This window comes from Scedosporium apiospermum, assembly GCF_000732125.1.
Source record: "Scedosporium apiospermum strain IHEM 14462 chromosome Unknown SEQ_SAPIO_0089, whole genome shotgun sequence".
Taxonomy (NCBI): Eukaryota; Fungi; Ascomycota; class Sordariomycetes; order Microascales; family Microascaceae; genus Scedosporium; species Scedosporium apiospermum.
Genome location: NW_015971790.1, coordinates 459,735 through 475,948, shown reverse-complemented (window position 1 = coordinate 475,948; position 16,214 = coordinate 459,735). Strand labels below are relative to the sequence as shown.

General features: G+C 53.1%; 4 protein-coding genes and 1 pseudogene across 4 annotated transcripts; 1 reads left to right on the top strand and 4 right to left on the bottom strand.

Annotated features, from left to right (window-relative positions):
- Positions 1–772: 772 nt before the first annotated feature.
- Positions 773–3,201, top strand: SAPIO_CDS3835 (uncharacterized protein; the record flags this gene model as incomplete). The annotated part of the gene is made up of 3 exons (XM_016786538.1): positions 773–1,382; positions 1,478–1,564; positions 1,625–3,201. The coding sequence occupies 3 exons, from the start codon at positions 773–775 to the stop codon at positions 3,199–3,201; spliced, it is 2,274 nt and encodes a 757-aa protein (XP_016643881.1).
- A 1,255-nt stretch (positions 3,202–4,456) lies between these two features.
- On the bottom strand, positions 4,457–5,535 carry SAPIO_CDS3834 (Uncharacterized protein; the record flags this gene model as incomplete). The annotated part of the gene is made up of 2 exons (XM_016786537.1): positions 4,457–5,369; positions 5,447–5,535. 2 exons carry the CDS (start codon positions 5,533–5,535, stop codon positions 4,457–4,459), a joined length of 1,002 nt encoding a protein of 333 aa, XP_016643880.1.
- A 1,312-nt stretch (positions 5,536–6,847) lies between these two features.
- Positions 6,848–8,874, bottom strand: SAPIO_CDS3833 (Acyl-CoA dehydrogenase; the record flags this gene model as incomplete). The annotated part of the gene is made up of 4 exons (XM_016786536.1): positions 6,848–7,341; positions 7,398–8,142; positions 8,324–8,607; positions 8,760–8,874. The coding sequence occupies 4 exons, from the start codon at positions 8,872–8,874 to the stop codon at positions 6,848–6,850; spliced, it is 1,638 nt and encodes a 545-aa protein (XP_016643879.1).
- A 1,535-nt stretch (positions 8,875–10,409) lies between these two features.
- SAPIO_CDS3832 (Flap endonuclease 1) lies at positions 10,410–11,834 on the bottom strand (the record flags this gene model as incomplete). Its single annotated transcript, XM_016786535.1, has 4 exons — positions 10,410–10,931; positions 11,002–11,563; positions 11,641–11,645; positions 11,736–11,834. 4 exons carry the CDS (start codon positions 11,832–11,834, stop codon positions 10,410–10,412), a joined length of 1,188 nt encoding a protein of 395 aa, XP_016643878.1.
- Positions 11,835–13,544: 1,710 nt separating this feature from the next.
- Positions 13,545–15,701, bottom strand: SAPIO_CDS3831 (annotated as a pseudogene; the record flags this gene model as incomplete).
- Between the last annotated feature and the right edge of the window lie 513 nt (positions 15,702–16,214).

Below are 16,214 nucleotides of genomic sequence, written 5' to 3'. Positions count from 1 at the left end.
CCCGGCAGTCCGACACACAGTTCCCCCCCTCTCCTGCCGGGCAGGTCAACAAGGCACAAGGTGCCCTCTTTTATCGTGGCCGCCCAAGAAGCGCTTTTGCTGTATACCACGTCCTGTTTTTAAGGAGGGTCATCTGTTTCAACTCCCCACTGACTTGATCAACACACCATTTTCACTCGGCCTTGCTCCTTGATCGGCGGACACCTCGGTTGGCCGGTGTAATACCTACATCTCGCTCCGCTCCCTTCTTCGGCCTTGCCCCCCACATTACACTTCCTTGTTCTACGGTCACCTCCCTCCTCACCTCCTCCATTTTCCACACACACACACACACACGCACGCACACACACTCTCCCTCCCTCTCTCCGGCACATCTTGCCATCATTCGCCTTGGCATCCATTTACCTTGTTACGCCTGTTAATCTTCAAGGAACATCTTCCTGTCTTCCTTGGCCCTTTAACTACTCCTCCGGTATCCCTCTCTCCACGCGAGACTACCTGGAACCTGACTAGTCGGACCGCGCCCCCGAAACCGGTGTCGCCTAAATACTTGGAAGCGGGAACCTCCGTCGTCACTTTTCTTCATCTATCCGATCTCCGAGAGAGGTGTATATCTACGGTGACCTGGGCAGCCTTTCTAACGTGGACGGGTGTCGGGCAATATTGCAACCAGTTTCCCACGTCCCATCAACATCGGTGGAGTTTTCGTTACGCGCAAACCTAATAATTCATGGCCGGAACCCCCAAGCCTTTCGTTTTGCAATAGGAACACATGACTGAATTCGAACCACTCGACAGCATTACCAACGCCGAATACACTTATTCCTGGTCTGGCGGTCGCAGTATTTCGTCGGACGCGAGCTTCCACAACGAGGCTGACATGCCTCGGTCCCCTTCTTCCCCACGCGGGTGGTCGGGCCAGGCGTCTGTGGCAGTGAATCACACAGGCCAATTGTCACCCGTGAGCCCCGGTATGGACCTCCGGGATCCTGACAGCGAAGCGTCATCATCAGTGTTGATGAGCCCGGTTACAGCCTCTCATACGAACTCGTGGGGCACGAACAGCCTTGAGAAGCCAGGCCATGAAGCCACCGCTCTCTGGACCCAGCAGCACGAGTGCGATGGAATCCCGATGGTACCCAAGGTGGAGGTTGTCGACGAGTTCGACATGAACCTTTTGAGCCAGTTACCAGCTGCGAATGAGGAGCCTGATGCGAGCCCTAAGATCGATGAGATGAAGACAAAGCGTCCGAGGGGCCGTCCTCGGAAGCATCCGCTTACCCCAGTCGCCAACACGAACAAGGTCACCAAGGGTCGGTCGAAAACGGGATGTATTACTTGCCGGAAGCGGAAGAAGAAGTGTGACGAAGCAAAGCCGAGGTGTAAGTGCCCTCGATCTCCCGCCACCTAAGCTCGGACTATGTGAATAGGTAGATACATTACTACCCCACAACATCCATCTAACTTCTCTTTTAAGGCATGAATTGCGAAAAGAATGCCGTTGTGTGCGAGGGTTATCACGAGAAGCAGATCTGGAAGAGTGGGAAGGAGAAGGCTGAGGAAGGTGAGTTCTGATATTGTGTCCGATTCCCTGTTTGGGATTTTCTAACGTTTTGTGTTGCAGCTCGACTCCGCAGGGAGAGCCTTCCTGTGATAACCATGCAGCCTCTGTTCCATGCCGTAGAGACGACGGAAGATAAGATTTTCTGGAAACACTATTGCAACCACCTTAGCAACGTCTTGACGGTGGAGGGCGAGCACAGAAATGCCTTCAAAGACATCGTTCTACAGATCGCCACACGCCACAAAGGACTCATGCATTCTATCCTGGCTCTGAGCGGCAAGCACATTGACTACGGGACTCCCTATGGCGCCAAGATTCTCCAAGATAATACCGATGTGACGGCCAAATCCCTCCAGGACCGAGCAGATTTCCACCACGAGGAGTCTATGAAGTGTTTCTATGAGGATATCTCGAGATCGGGAGACAAAAACGACCCGGACCATTCGATGATTCTTACAGCAAGATACAGCCAGATGTTGTGTCTCTTATTGCAAACTTTGGTCGAAGGAAACCCACGAGGCGAGCACAGGGTGCATCTGAAAGCTTACAAGAGTCTGATTCAGCACTCGCCTCCCGAAGACCCGAATTTCCTTGGCTTTATTACGGAATTCTTCGAGTATCACATCTTTGCCGACGAACTAGTGTCGTACCCTTCGAACTCTTACGGGCTGCACCACCACCACCACCACCACCACTGCGACCCTACGCTTAACTCGGCTGAGTGGTCTCCAGAGGTCCATTTGCATCCACCGCGGCTTATTGGCGTTACCGATGGACTGTTCGGCTACATGAGGCGAATTACTAGCATTCGGAACACTATCAGGGCTAACATAATCGCGAATGCAGAGTCTGCGGTGGATTATGAGAGCCTTTATCGCGCCGCCGACATCGAGGCGGGCATCAGGAAATGGATGCCGCATTGGCCTCCAGGTGATAGCAGGGATAGGGTGTCGCTCCTTTACAAGCAGACGATGTGGGTGTACCTGTTTAGGACTATCTACCCGCCGAATGACGGTACCCGTCTTCCTACGCCGTGGGTTCCAGGTCCGGATGGAATGGTGGAGTCGACAAACCACAAGACGCACGCACCACCTAGCCCAGTCTCGAGCAGCATAGATCCTCACATGGGCGAGCTCCGGCGTCACTCTTGCCCGTCGCCCTCGATGTCTACGTCGGATTCCCACGACACGGCGACTTTGACGCGCCGGGCTTCGTCTCCGAGACCTGCATCGACGCACAGCGATGGCACATTCGACAGGTTCCACCACCACGACGAGTCTCGCCTATCTTCTCCTTCTTCACCGATGCAGAACGCGCCAATGCAAGACCCGCGTATAACGCTAGCAATCGAGCAGTCGCTTACCATCATTGAGAGTTTTAAGCCGTCCGACCCGGCGCAGACGTTGCTTCTCATACCCTCCCTCGTGCTCGGCACGGCGTGTGTCAGCCCCGGGCAGCAGGAACGAATCCGGGCGGCGGTCAAGTGTGTCAAGGGATATACAGGGCTGAGGAATTGCAATCTCGTGCTGGAGGTGTTGGAGGAGGTGTGGAGGCTCATGGGGCGAGGGGAGTGGATGAGCGTGTGGGACTGGCAGGGCGTTGCCAGAAGTGTGGGATTGGACTTTTTGTGTTCGTAGGGGTGAGAGAGTGGGAGAGGTTGGAGACTTTGAAGCATTGGGCGGGTTGGGTGCGTCGGGGGCATTGGGAGTGAAGCATGCGCATTTGATGAAGCGATGTTGTGGCTGCATTTATAAACCGCTGAGCGTTGACGTTTTATGATATGGGGAGTGTTTTGTTTTCATATCTCCCGTCCCCCCTCTGCCCTTTTATTTCTTTTGCTTTCTTCTTTTCTATTTCTGAGCATTACTCTTGCATGTACTTGTTATTCTGTTCTGTTATACCCATTCGCTTAGCATTGTTTGTCTTTTGGTTGGATATACCTTGTCTCTGTTCTGTTCTATTCTGTTTTATTGTATTCGGGAGTGGACTGGACTGGACTGACTGAAGTTTTTCGCATATGATTTGTTTAGAAAGGGGGGTTGTTGGTGTTTCTGGGAGGTGAAATAAAAATCTTTTTGCGTTTCTCTTTGTCCCATGAAGTACCCCTTCTTTCTTCGAACATGTGTTCCGTTCTGTGTTGCTCGTTTGAAGAGATATCGTTGTTGAGCACACATATAGTTATTCTGTATATATCACGTCGATCTTTGAAACGCTCTACATCTTTCCATTTGCCGCAGTTTGCGAAGTAGAGAGCCATCCCGCCTGAGAAGAGGAAAAAATAAATAAATAAAAAGATAAAAGAAATCCCACAATGCGGACAACCCCATCCCTCTCCTCAGAACAATCTTGTTCTAATCTTGTTCTGTGTCCCCATTCCGAACCCGCCACCCTGCACAAGATGATGCAAAACCCACCCTTGATACAACCTTTAAGGACGATTGAAGCAGGTTAGTCCGAGTAAATCAACTTCAATTGCAGAAAACAAGAAAAGTTCTTAGCATCCATATCTAATACTGATTCTTCTTACTTTCCATATCCGCATGTACTTGGTTCCGGACCAAACCTCCCCGAACAGAACACTCGATAACAAGGACAAGAAAACGGACGAGATAAAAGAAGAGAGAAAGAAACAAAAAGGAAAGAAAAGGTCAAGTCCGAAACTCCAAACCAGGAAACCTAGCCATATCCCATACAAAAACCATATCCCCGTTTCCCAGGACCGCAAAAACAATAATACACGTTCAAAAAGACCCATCCCCATATTTTCAAAGCATAACAACTCGAGACAACACGCACTCCAAACAGAGGAGCCAAAGTCCTCAAGACATCCTCGTTTTTGTTCTTCTCTCTCCTCCTCTTCTTTCTCGGCGCGTCACGTCTCCTCTCATCCGCTCACGGCGACTTCGGCACACCCAGTCCAGAAGAGCCCCCCTTCCGATGCCTCCTCGGCGAACTTGGCATAACCTGCACGGGCTCCCTTGCCGTCGTATCGACAAAAACATCATCATCCGCCGCGGTGCTCGTAACACCCGCGCCATCCACAGCAATCCCGTTCGTCATCCGCGCCGCGCGCCGTTCCTGCACGGCCGTCGGGCTGATGGGCGTCTCTACTCCTCCGCTGGCGCTATGCACCAGGGAAGGGGGACCTTCGCGTCTTCCCTCGCTTAGGGATGAGGATGTTCGCTCGAAGAGGAAGGCGCGAGTGCCTGCTTCTGCGGAGGCTACTATTCCGGGGAGGGGACGGCGTTGGTAGATGGGTCCGGAGATGGTGCTTCCCGCCCCTTCGCCGAATCCCACTAGACTAGCTGACCCATCGTCGCTCATCCGATCATCGAACCCGCCCACGGAGCGATTCGCCAACTCATCATCCACATCATGACTCATCACCGATCCCCCTTCCCGGTAATTATTATCCAAACTCAACATATCTTCATCCTGCTCCGTCGTAGTCCGCGTATCGTCATCCTCCTCCTCATCCTCCCGTCCACTGCAGCTCCCCGTGCGACTCGCCGTGCCCACCGTGCTCATCTTCGTAATTGCAACAGGCTGGCCCCGCGCATCGAAATACGCAGGCGTCGGGCCATGCGGAGCCGGCAACCCGGGAGACGAAGTGGCCGTGCGGAGGGTCGATACGCGCTCGAGACCCGCGAGACGCGAGATGCGGTCCGCGCGCTCGGCTTCGAGGGAGGTTGTGGAGGGCGTGTGTGCGTGGCGGCCGGTGGGGGGGAGGTGGCCGCGGTGGCCATCTTTGATTGCGATTGTGGAGAGGGCGGAGAGGGAGGTTGTTGTGCTGGTGGGGGTGCCGCTGGATCGGACGAGACGTTAGCAAGAATACGAGAGAGAATTCGGCTGTGGGGGATTAGATTTTTGTTAAAAACTTACGGCATGTCGGGGGTTTCGGGGGTCGAGGAAGGAGGGGGGAGGTTGAGAAGGATGGGGTGGGATGCTTGGGGAGCCTGCGCCTGCGACATGGTGATGGCGCTCTTTGATGGAGGGGCTAGGCAGCTAAATGGATCGGAGATGAGATCGCTCTGCGACTTGTTGAATTGCTTCGGTTGATTAAATCGTCGGAGCTGAACGACGCGCAGGAAAAGTCTAGATACAGTTCGATTGACCTATCGCTTCTCAATCTCGAGGCGACTCAACAGTCTGTCGGGCCTGGTCGTCTTGATATATCACAGGTGAGTCGATAGCGCGGGGTCCTTATCGTACGATGGCGTCGCTAATATCCCTTTTGTCAACGAAGAGAACTAAGCGCAATGACTCCAGCAATCCTGGAAGATCGCGCGCTCAATGGAATGCGATCGAAGTTGGGAAAAGAAGTCGTTTGCAAGAGCAGTTGTTTGTGTAGATGTTGTGGGTGGCATGAGGTCGTGTTATTAGGGGAAGGAGGGACTTGTTGCAGGCAGCCGAAATAAAAAGAGTTTAGGGAATGATCGACGTTTGTTCGCGGCTTCCTCCAATCAACATGTACATATTCATGTATCAGCCATATCAAGCATATGAAAGGCAGGTTCGATACTGAGTCTTGTCCAAGTCGCTCGAGTTCTCAGAAGAGCCTTTGTACCCTAATAAACTACTTTAGATTCATACGAAGTAGTAATAAGTAACCAAGGCCAATCAAACTCTCCTATCAACTTATCGATCAGGACCCTCCAGTCCGACTTCACATCTCCCTCATGTGCTCAACTGGAGCAAGCAGCAGGGTACTCACATGTTGCCAGGTTCAAGTAACTTCGAGGGTCCCGTTGGGACATGACGTAATCCGGGGAGTCCGTCTTGGCTGACAAACCCGACCCACTTCAATCATACGAGGTACCTTGTCCCGAGGTACTTCGCATTGCAGTCCAGCAGGGGCGTCCTTGCAGAGGGGGATTGATGGTCTTCAATCACCAGTCTTCATCACGACATTGCACCCAAGTCCCCTCGAGACATCGACGATCTCATGTTTATGAGGAGAAACATATTCATACCGAGGATTTGGTGTACCAAAGGGTAGTCTTTCCTTTTCGATTTACGAATCCTATGTGGGCAAAACGATTTGAATGAGCGCATAAATGATTTCCGTATTCATAGCACTTAGGCAATCTATCTATGCAAAAAATTCCCCATAACAGAGAGTTAAATAAAAGAAAAATATATGATGCTCCCTTCTTCATCAAACCCAATAGTACACAAAAGGGAGGAAGAACAAGAAGCTAATACAAAGGAGAGGGTGGAAGGGTCACAGTGCAAAGACGTTAAACAAAAGGGTGAGAAAACAAAAGATTTCCGCTCAACATCTTACAGCTTCATGCCCAAAGCCTTGTGCACCCTCATGCTTTGCCTTATGCTGAGATCCAACATAATCTCCTCGCTACCGCCGGGAATGGCGTACGCCCTAACGTCCCTGTACAGCCTCTCCACCTTACCACCCTGGCCACCGCGGGAGTAGCTGAGACCGCCGAAGATCTGGCTGGCCTCGCGGGCGCAGAACTCGAAGGTCACGGTGGCCTGGGCCTTGAGAGAGGCAATGGCACCGCCAAGCTTCAACATGGCCTCGGTGTCACCCATCTGCTGGCACTGGAACAGGAGGTTCTCAAGCCACGAGTAAGAGGCCTCGATCTGGCGGGCCATGTGGGCGAGCTTGAGGCGGATGACGGGGTGCTCGATGAGCTTCTTGCCGAAGGTCTTCCTCTTGGAAGCGTACTTGACGGACTCCTCGTAGCACACGCGGGAGAAGCGGAGGGCCTGGATGATGATGCCGATACGCTCGTGGTTGAAGTTGGTCATGATCACTATAGAATGTTAGACGAAAGTTTCAAAGCACATTAATGAAGGATGGAAAGCCTACCTCGGAAGCCCTGATTCTCCTTGCCAATCAAGTTCTCAACAGGAACCTTGACGTCCTCGAAGGTGATGTAGGTGGTGCCCGACGACCAGACACCCTGGCAGTCCATCTTGCGGGTGCTGACACCGCCGAAGCTCCTCTCGATGAGGAGAAGACTGACGCCGTTCATGCCGGGACCGCCGGTGCGCACGGCGGTGGTGAAGTAGTCGCTCCAGATACCGTTGGTGATCCACTTCTTCTCACCGTTGACGATGTAGTGCTTGCCGTCGGCGCTGAGCTTAGCCTCGCAATTGAGGCCGGCGACGTCGCTACCCGCATCGGGCTCAGTGATGGCGAGGCAGATCCTCTTGTCACCGGACAGGATACCGGGGAGGATGCGGTCGACGAGGCTCTTCTTGCCGAACTTGAGGAGGGGAGGGCATCCGATTCCGAAACCGCCGATGAGGTTCCAGACGAGACCACCGGAGGCAGCGCGGCAGATCTCATCGGTGATGACCAGCTCGTGGAAGAGATCCCACTTCTCGGGGGGCACGCTCTTGACCGACTTGCCGCCGGTGTACTGGGTGGGGTAGTGTACACCGAGGAGACCGGCGAGGTAGCCTCGGCGGCCCATCTCCTTGTAGATTTCGGGATCGACCAGCCTGTTCTCATCCCACTCGGTGACATAGGGCTCAATGGCGGACTCGACCCACTCACGAACCTCGGCACGGAGGGCAGCATGGGTTTCGTTGAAGTAAGGGGAGTGGTACTATGGTATGCACCTAGTTAGCTTAGCGTCCACTAATAATGCCGGGGTTTGTAAATGGCACGGCGGGAGGGACAGGAGGGCCCATTAATTTTTTGTTGTGTCGCCATTCAAGCTCCGCAGCAAGAAATTGTGGCTGCAGGAGCCGCGGCTGTCTGTTGAGTGGAAGGAGAGCACTACTTACGCCCTGGTACCAGTTGGGGTCGGCAAAAGGGATGAGGCTGCCGTAGGGTTCTAGAGCCTCGGAGGGAGCAGCCTCGGCCTTCTTCTCCGCGGGCTTCGCGGGCGCAGGCTTGGGAGCGGGAGCGGGAGCAGCAGCGGCGGGGGCAGGCGCGGCAGCCTTCTTGGTGTCGAGGGAGCCGACCTGGAGCTTGGGCTTGTACTTCTTCAGGACAGCCTCGCCGTGGTACTTCCAGAACATCTTAGAGGCATCCTTGCCAGCGACTCGGAGGAGGATCTTCTTGCCACCTGTTGTTGGGTGCGGCGTATCGCGCCGAAAGGTTAGACCTCGGCACTTTCCAAGTTGGGTCATGCAAGTGGGGTGGATGTGAGTGGGAAATCTAGCTCCCTTCCGGAGCTGTCCCAAAACGCGAAAATCGGGGGAAAAAAAAGCTACTCACCAGGATGGTCATCTTGGAAGTTGGTCAGATCGTAGACATCGCCGTCAATGGTAATGAAGAGGTCCTTCGCGGTCTTATGCTGAGCGACCTCGCTCGCGGTGAATACCTTGGACATTGTGATGGGAGGTTGGTGGGGGGAGGGCGTGTTAGATGAGCCGAGGCCAGATAGGAATGAGATGAGATTGGGATTTTCGCTTCAGCACACACAAAGCGAAACGAAAACAAGAAATAAATATACGATTTTAAGAATGATGGAGAGAGAGATGAAAGAAGGGAGCAGGTCGGGGAGGAAAATAATTAGGACTGGAGTTGGGGGAAGATGGGGAGATTTGAATGAAATCGTGGTCAAGGTGCTGACATTCCCATTTAAGGACCTAGACCGTTTGATGCGACTTCAAATGGGACGCTGGGACTGCTGGAGACGTGAGGCCGGGGGTGTCGGCAAAGGGGAAAGAGTGCTGCAGTCGAACAATCACATGCTTTGTCACCTAAAAGAGTCGCCGAGAATGTACTTATACATTGCTCCAGGGGACAAGAGTATGGCAAGTACCCCCCAAAAGGAAACATCCCATTCAATTTCTTCCACGGGATCCTTCCCCAAACCAGAGGGAAGGCGCCCACGGGGTATGGACCTGATAACCTCCAATAGAATTTCGCATGTGAGAGAGACTTGGCCAATCGCAGAGTCCGAATTAGATCTGACAACTGAAGGACACTTATCAGGTGACCCCAATTTTCAACGGAGTACATGTACAGAGGACGCCCAGCCAGCTCCATAGTGGCCTGGAGGTACCCAAGTATTAGACTACAGTCCGCTGAACTGCCCAAGGTCCGTCGCTTGTGAGATCTCAGCGCACTCAAACGCAGCTCTTCTTCCCTCGGAAAAAATAGCTTGACGTCACCCAAACTCGCTCCTGCCAATGACCCGAGGTCCATTACCGAAAGTCTGTCGCCGAGCTTCACATTGAAACCCTTTTGAACTCGGGAGTCTCGTACTTTTTTTTTTTTTTTTTTACCCCACAGCTCGAACACGCCGCTGAACCTTTTTATTCACTTTGTCGGTTTTCTTTTCCCCCATGCACCCCCCGTCGCATTTGATTGATCTGTTCTGGCTCGTGGTCTGGGGCCACCGCTTCACTAGGGTTTTGTGTGTCTTTCTCAGTTAAACATCTTACCCCACACATCTCGGCGCGGTGTGTTCGAAGATGGTGAACATTGTGCGCATGGGATAGTTGCATTTGCCATGTGGCATGGAGCAATTTCCGGGGACATTTGAACATGTTCTAGACCACCCTCTCGACGGAGAGAGAGCGAGCCATATGTTGATCTGACAGGTCCTCGAAAACACACTTGACATATACCTCGTGATAATGGGCTTGAACTGCAATGCCCTGTCTTTTGGCAGATGCTCGGTTGATCGCGCGTCGGAGATTAGAGACTCGTAAAGAATCAAAACTCATCAATGTTATCAAATGTTTTCAGTAATAGCTGCCATCCCCATCCAAACTCCATAACGCCCGAATCGAGGCAGACCCACCAGATTCTATCGCCCGTTCCATATTCCATACAAATTGCCCGACACCGAAAATACGACTCTCCGCAACAAAAAGAACCGCCATCGTGACGTCCTCTGCATCCCCAGCCCGCAGCTTAACCAGCAGCCCTCGGCTTCGCCTTAGCCTTCGCCTTCTCCTTCTTCTCCTCCTTCAACTTCTTCCTCTTCTCCACATTCTTCTCCTCATTCTTCCTCTTCAGCGCAGCCTTCTCCTCCTCCGTCTTCGGAATCACCTTAAAAAAGCCATCCAACCTAACCTGCTGCGCGCTCTTCAGATTCTTCTCCAACCTCTTGCCCCCTGCCCTCACCCTGTCCTCCGAGAACCCCTTTTCCGTGACGAGGAACTGCACGAGTCCCTCGATGTCGGGCTTGTCCCATTTGAAGTCGCAGAGGGGGTCGGAGGCCGGGCGCACGTCCGGGTGGAAGAAGAGCTCGCGCGCGTCTTCGTAGGGCCAGTCTTCGGGGAGCTTGAAGCGCTCTTTGGGGTCCTTTTGGATGGCTTCGACGACTTTTTCGAGGGTTTTGTGTTCGCGGATGAGTTTGAGGGCTGTTGTGGGGCCGACTTTGGGGATGGGGTCGAGGTAGTCGCAGCCGAGGAGAATGCAAAAGTCGACAAACTAGTAAAATCGTAGGTTAGCCTGACAAAGCCTCATGGCAAAGGACGCCGGGCACAAGAGCATTTCTTACCTGATCCCTCGACATATCCAACCCTTCGAGCACCTTATCAAGATGAATCTCCTGAATAGGCTCCTTCCGCTGCTCACTAAACGTAAGATGCCTCAACAAAATCGGCGAATTAAAACACAACGTATCCATATCCTCACTCGCAGCAGCAAACACCTTTCCCGCCCTCGCCAAAACCGCACACTGCGCCTCTGCCTCCGTCGGCGCAACGATATACGGAATCCCCATGAGCTTCAGCAACCTCTGACACTCAGCGTTGTGCTCCCTCGTCACCCTCACCGTGCGGCGCGCGAACTTTTCCACGTCCTCCGACGTACCCGTCTCCTTGGCCTCCTCGAGCCCTTCGTGGGCTTCTTGCTTGCGCTGGAAGCGTTTGGCGAGTTCGCCGGATTTGAGTTTCGGGGGGGCGCCGTCGAAGACGTAGAGCGGTTTGATCCCGTTGTCGACCATGCGCAGGGTGCGGTAGAACATGCCCATTAGGTGAGAGGTGGTTTGGCCGCTTTCGTCCATTAGTTGTTGGCCTTCGCTGCGGACGGCGATGAGGAAGCTGTAGATGCTCATGGATCTGTTTGGTTGTTGCTAGAAGTTAGCAGCGGTCGGAAAGAAAATGGGATCGGTTAGTAGTGTTAAGGGACGTCATACGCATCCTATGAGTCCGTCGCTGTTAGTTTCAAGCCAAAAGAGAAATACGGTATAGGGATATAGGGACGGGTGGGAACGGGTTTGTCTTGACGTACAATTGCTACTTTGCGCCCAAAGTGGTTCTTGATCTCCCCCTCCTTGATCGCGTCAGGAGCATGCTCCTTGATGATGGACGCCAGGTTCTTGATGCCCATGGTGGAGAAGCTATAACGATGAGCACGTCTGTGAGCAAGCTTGGGTGTAGATGTTCACGCTGTGTCGAGATAGGTCGTCTGCCAATGTAACTGACAGGTCAAAAAAAATTGGCGCGAAGAAGTGAATCGAGAGTCGAAAATATTCAATCGCAAGCCTTCGGAAAAGGGAGAATGGAAAAACGAGAACTTTTCAGTTTCCTGGTGGGATGAAAAGGTGCGCCAACCAAATCGGGGGACTGAGAGATGCAGTTTGGGGCTGCCTGTGTGTGACACGGTGACTTCGTGACTTTCGAATTTGCATGACGCGCCCTTGCGTCCATCACGCGTTGAGTGATGCACAAAGCTGACGAAGCAACCACCTGTACACAACTGTTTGCCAGATGATCATTGGGCACCCATGGAATTCCGCCGACGCGATCACTCCCGCAATGTTATTCGCCAATGTGATGTTTCCTCGTCCATCATCAACACAGCATCACCAATTGATGCTGTGCCATTGCTGCCTTAGTCTTACTGATTCCATTTCCTATCGAACGGGATCTAGAGTTCAGCCTCGAGGGCTCTAATCAATCTGAAAAAAAAAAAAATGAGTCATTACCTACGAGGATAATTGATGGCATTGCCCCCTTTCTACTTCACCTTCTCGGTCAATTCATCTTCGTGGTACTCGTCACAAACGAGTAGATGGATCTCGTCCCCGATACGACGCCCTACCATTTGCCTCATCTCTACCGAGGCCTAGAAGAGGTTGACATTGTTACACGTGGCTTTCACATTCGAGACGTGCAAAAATCGCGACGTTCGACGAGGCTAGTGCCTATTAAAGACAAGGAATCCATGGCTTCTCCTCGAACTCCCCCCAATCTCTTAAAACAGCCTCCGTCTCTCTCCGTCTCTCTCCGTCTCCCTCTCTTCCCACCTCACTTCTTCCCACATCTCCTTCTCTCCTCTTCGGCACAAGACAAACCAACCCTTCATCCTGGTTCTGCCATTTTAAACTTGTGACGGAGCCAGTTGAAGGATCGGCATGCGTGGGCGACTATACAAAGAGCCTGCAACGACACACGCACTTCCAAATGCGGAACCATAAACCAGATCACCTACATGCCCTAAATGAGTGTGAACGAACATATTATATCGAAAGGGCCTGGCAACAAAATATGAGAGAGGAGAGAAACGGGAAGAAAAAAAGAAAACAAAATTAATACACGCCATGCAGTACCCGTACGCCATTTCGAGCCCGGCATTGGGATATCTCGTCGCTCAAAAGTTTCACTTTTCCCCACCCAGGCTCTTCCTTCTTCGGCCTCTGCTGGCCAAGTCTCAGTTGCCCTGTCGTTGGCAAGGCCAAGTTTGCCCATCGCCTCTCAACAGAACCCCTTGATTTTCATAAGGCGTTCCTGTCGGTCACTGTTAGAGTTCAGGATCGATACCACTTGCCTTTTCGGTATGCTCGTCGGCTTGGAGTGAACAAATGTTCAAACAACAAACTGGTATACTGATCTCCTCGACTCTTGCCCGGTGAGTTGTTCTGAGAGGGCAATTCAAACGGGATATCGCTGATGTCACATCATCTCCAGGATCTGGGTATTAATTTGAGGCCCCTCCCCCCTCTTCCTCTTCTCCGTCCCCTCCCAGTCTTCAGTGGTGACATGCGATATTCCAAACGAGCGTTCACACCTCTGGCGTATTATCGACGGTGCGCCCTCATTATGAATGATCTTGCGCGTCCTGTTCATCCTCAAAGACATCTCCCACGAGACCCTGGAAGCCTCCTAGGCCAGCGCCGAAGTTGTATAGGTTAAGATCATTTCCTGGCTCAAAAACAGGGCCGATGTCAATGTCGTCTCCCTGGGGCAAGGGACCCCAGTCTTCTTCAAGGAAACTCGGCACGGCCTGGAAGCCTTGGGCAGAAGCTTGTGCAGAAGCCTGCACATGAAACGCGTGAGCGTTGCCTTGTCCTTCGTAGCCGACTCCATAGTTGCGGGGTTGTGACGGCAAGGCCCCGATGGGGTTCATGTTGTTGGGGCCAAAGTGGCTCGTGACAGGAACACCCTGAGAGGCAGTGAGCCCAACATGCGAGTGGGCGTTGCCATGCCCGCCATAGCCGCCGCTGCCATGGCCTTGGAAGAACATGGGTGGGCCGACGTCGGGACGCAAGTTGTAGCCCTGGTAGTGACTCGTTGGAGAAACTAGTTGAGAGCCGGGGCGACCGCTTGAATGGGCTTCGCTGGGGGGGTAGCGTGCTGCCTCCTGGCTTCCCGCCTGACGGGAATCACTATGGCTTTCAGACAAGACCTCGAAAGCGGAACTCGACGCCGACTGTGATGGGATCATAGCTAGGCTATGGTCCTGTACAGTAGAGACATCTTCTCGTCCTTGATTGAGTAGCTCTCGGGTATAGTTTTCGACTCCCTCACAGACATCACGACGGATTCCTTGCATTTGGTCTTCGGCAACGGAGCCAAGGTGAGCCGAAAGGACTTGCTCAAGGCCGCCCTTCTCGGCCCATCCCCTCACGACCAAAGCAAGCACCTCGACGTGAATGTCGTCAAGGTAGGGAGTTGAGGGATGTGGCGTATTGGGAAAGAGATGGTCCCATAAACGGAACCACCGTTCCACTTCGTTACCTCCCCGCGAAAGGGTATCGAGCCCCTGCTTCTGTTCTGCTGTCATACCATCCAACGTGAATTCTCGCGGTTCACACCCCCCATCCCGGATATGGTCATTCCAATGACCCTCTTGGGAGAATAGCTCGCCGCAGGTGGGGCAGTAGTGGGGACCGTGGCAGCGCGCTAAATGCTGCTTCACGTAGTTGGTCCCTTTCAAGCTCTGCCGAAATAAGCAGGCCTGGTATTTAACCCGGTCCAACTTATAGTAAGGACAGGCAAACTGCCGTCCATTGGCCCCACGTGCCTCGTTCAAGCTTCCGGTACCGCCGCCACCACCATGTCCGCCGCCCCCGCCGCCCCCGCCGCCCCCGCCGCTGCTGTTGCCGCCACCGCCCGGTGTTCGTCCTGATCTACCACCGGCGCCGTCACCATTGCGTCGATGACGTTTATTGGCGCCTCGCTGTTTCTCAGCATCATCAGCGCTCTCCTGCCGACTAGACTTGCGACTATTGTTGACATTAGCACCGGCTGGAGGGCGGGTCTGGTACGGTGACACGGCAACAATGTCAGTACCCTCGAAGACTACCGAAGGGGCGATGTTATTTTGCCAACGTCCGGCGTCGGTGTCGAATGACGGGTGATGGCGGATGATGAAGGGGGGCGTCGAAAGAGAGAAATTGATATGGCCCTCATGAGGAAGGTTGCGAGTCAATGAAGCCTTGCCGTACGGGTCTCGGGAAGGCTCGTGTCCTTGAAGAACCGGTTTAAGTGCTACTAGGATGGAGTCCTTGGGATTGAGCGTGATCGCCTCGGCGTGGGAAGGCTTGCGGATGGGAGCGGTATAGTTATGGAGCTCCTGGTAAGGAGTGGTGAGAGTCACCCGAAGGGGACCCGGTTGAGCGATGGGATATGGTACAATAGACGACGGACCGACTACCGATGTCTCGGCATTCTCGAAAGGTTGATGGCTGGCATTGTTCGCCCGTGCTTGCGGATACTTCGGGCCCGGTTTCGCCTTTACTTCAATCTGGGCCTCGAACGGAGGCACCGGTGTATACTTCGTCACGTCTCGAATCGCGATACTCTCCCCGGAGGATGTGGGCTCAGAGGCTTTGAAAGGGGAGACCGGAGAATGTTGTTTCCGGTTACTCCCTCGCATACCACGGATTTTTTTCTTGAAGGGTGACAAGAGGTTCGTTGCCTTCAGGATTTGAGGGAAAGAAGACCTCTTGGGAAGGTCTACCTGGGCCGACATCTCGATTTCGCCAGGCCACTCGTGGAAGGTAAGAGGGAGGAGGGAGAGGAGGAGTTGTCCTATTCTGTCACGGAGGAGGCTTTACAGGTATACAAATTGACGGCATCATTTGGAATAACAAGGGCGAAAAGGGAAAAAGACAAATCGACACGAGTCGTATACCATGAAGAAGATATTGGATGAGCCTGGAGAGGAGTGGTTTGAAAAATATTCTTTAGGATTATCTCTCCGGCTTTTGAGTTTTCTACGTGGGCAGGCTGGCAAAAGAGCACAAAGTCGCAAACTCGCGAAACTCGGCACAGATGGGATGCAGATGGTCTATTGGCCGAACAGCTCCGTAGACTTTTGGAGTGAAGCACCCCCCCCATCGAAGAGTATGCAACTGGGCAACAAGTCTTATCGACTTGACGAACATACCAGCGCCAACGGAACTACCAAAGTATTGAGGACTCTTCTTACAGATCAATCTTGAAGGCGAGAAATAGAAAAACGGTCATTCGACATAAAACAGGG